Genomic DNA, 686 nt, shown 5'->3' with positions numbered 1-686 from the left:
AGTGACATTAATACGGCATTTTCTTATTACTTTGCCTCCTCGTTCCCAACGAATCAATGGCGGTTCCGGCGTGGCGTAAACTTTGCACTCCAGAGAGACAGCGTCACCGTCGCAACACCTGAGATCTCGCAGTTCCCTTTTTATAATCGGCAGGGTCATCACTTTTCTACTAAATTTAATGTTTTATTAATGAAAAGATAGATAGTATATCTACATATAATTATATATATGTAAGTAATTTACCCGTGAGATTTTTGTGTTTGTTCCTCTTTGCCTTGACCTGAAAAGATCGTTGGTGATTGAATTTGCGCGACGTAAAATAATATTTCATGTTCGCGTCTCACCTTTGGCATAAATTTGTAAGGAAATTATAGCTTTAGCTTCCCCATGGCAGTTGCGAGCGATCACGGAATACGTTCCAGTGAAGTCGAGTTTGGCGTAAGGTATTTCCAATCGATATTGTGGTCCTGCGCCCACCAGCCGGAAGTGAGGCGCGTCCTTGTAATAATCGGGCTGCAAACAGAACGTGCATAAGGTAATATGAATATTCAAGGATCTAAGATTGAAAGTAGCGCAAATACTTGTAGATTTAACCGGACTGGAGTGCCGTGGATCGCGAATGTTTATACTACTTCTTATCGATGCGCTCACCGTTCTCGCTCGCCTCACGCGTGAGTTTTATCGCT

General features: G+C 42.4%; 1 protein-coding gene across 1 annotated transcript; it reads right to left on the bottom strand.

Annotated features, from left to right (window-relative positions):
- Positions 1-30: 30 nt before the first annotated feature.
- LOC115233706 (titin-like) lies at positions 31-513 on the bottom strand (the record flags this gene model as incomplete). Its single annotated transcript, XM_029804290.1, has 3 exons — positions 31-169; positions 244-280; positions 345-513. Coding segments are annotated over 3 exons (345 nt in total), but the record flags the coding sequence as incomplete, so codon positions are not given.
- Positions 514-686: the final 173 nt, after the last annotated feature.

Source organism: Formica exsecta, unplaced genomic scaffold (assembly GCF_003651465.1).
Source record: "Formica exsecta isolate Colony F162 unplaced genomic scaffold, ASM365146v1 C16323072, whole genome shotgun sequence".
Taxonomy (NCBI): domain Eukaryota; kingdom Metazoa; phylum Arthropoda; class Insecta; order Hymenoptera; family Formicidae; genus Formica; species Formica exsecta.
Note: the sequence above shows the minus strand (reverse complement) of the source record. Positions and strands in the feature narration are given on the sequence as shown.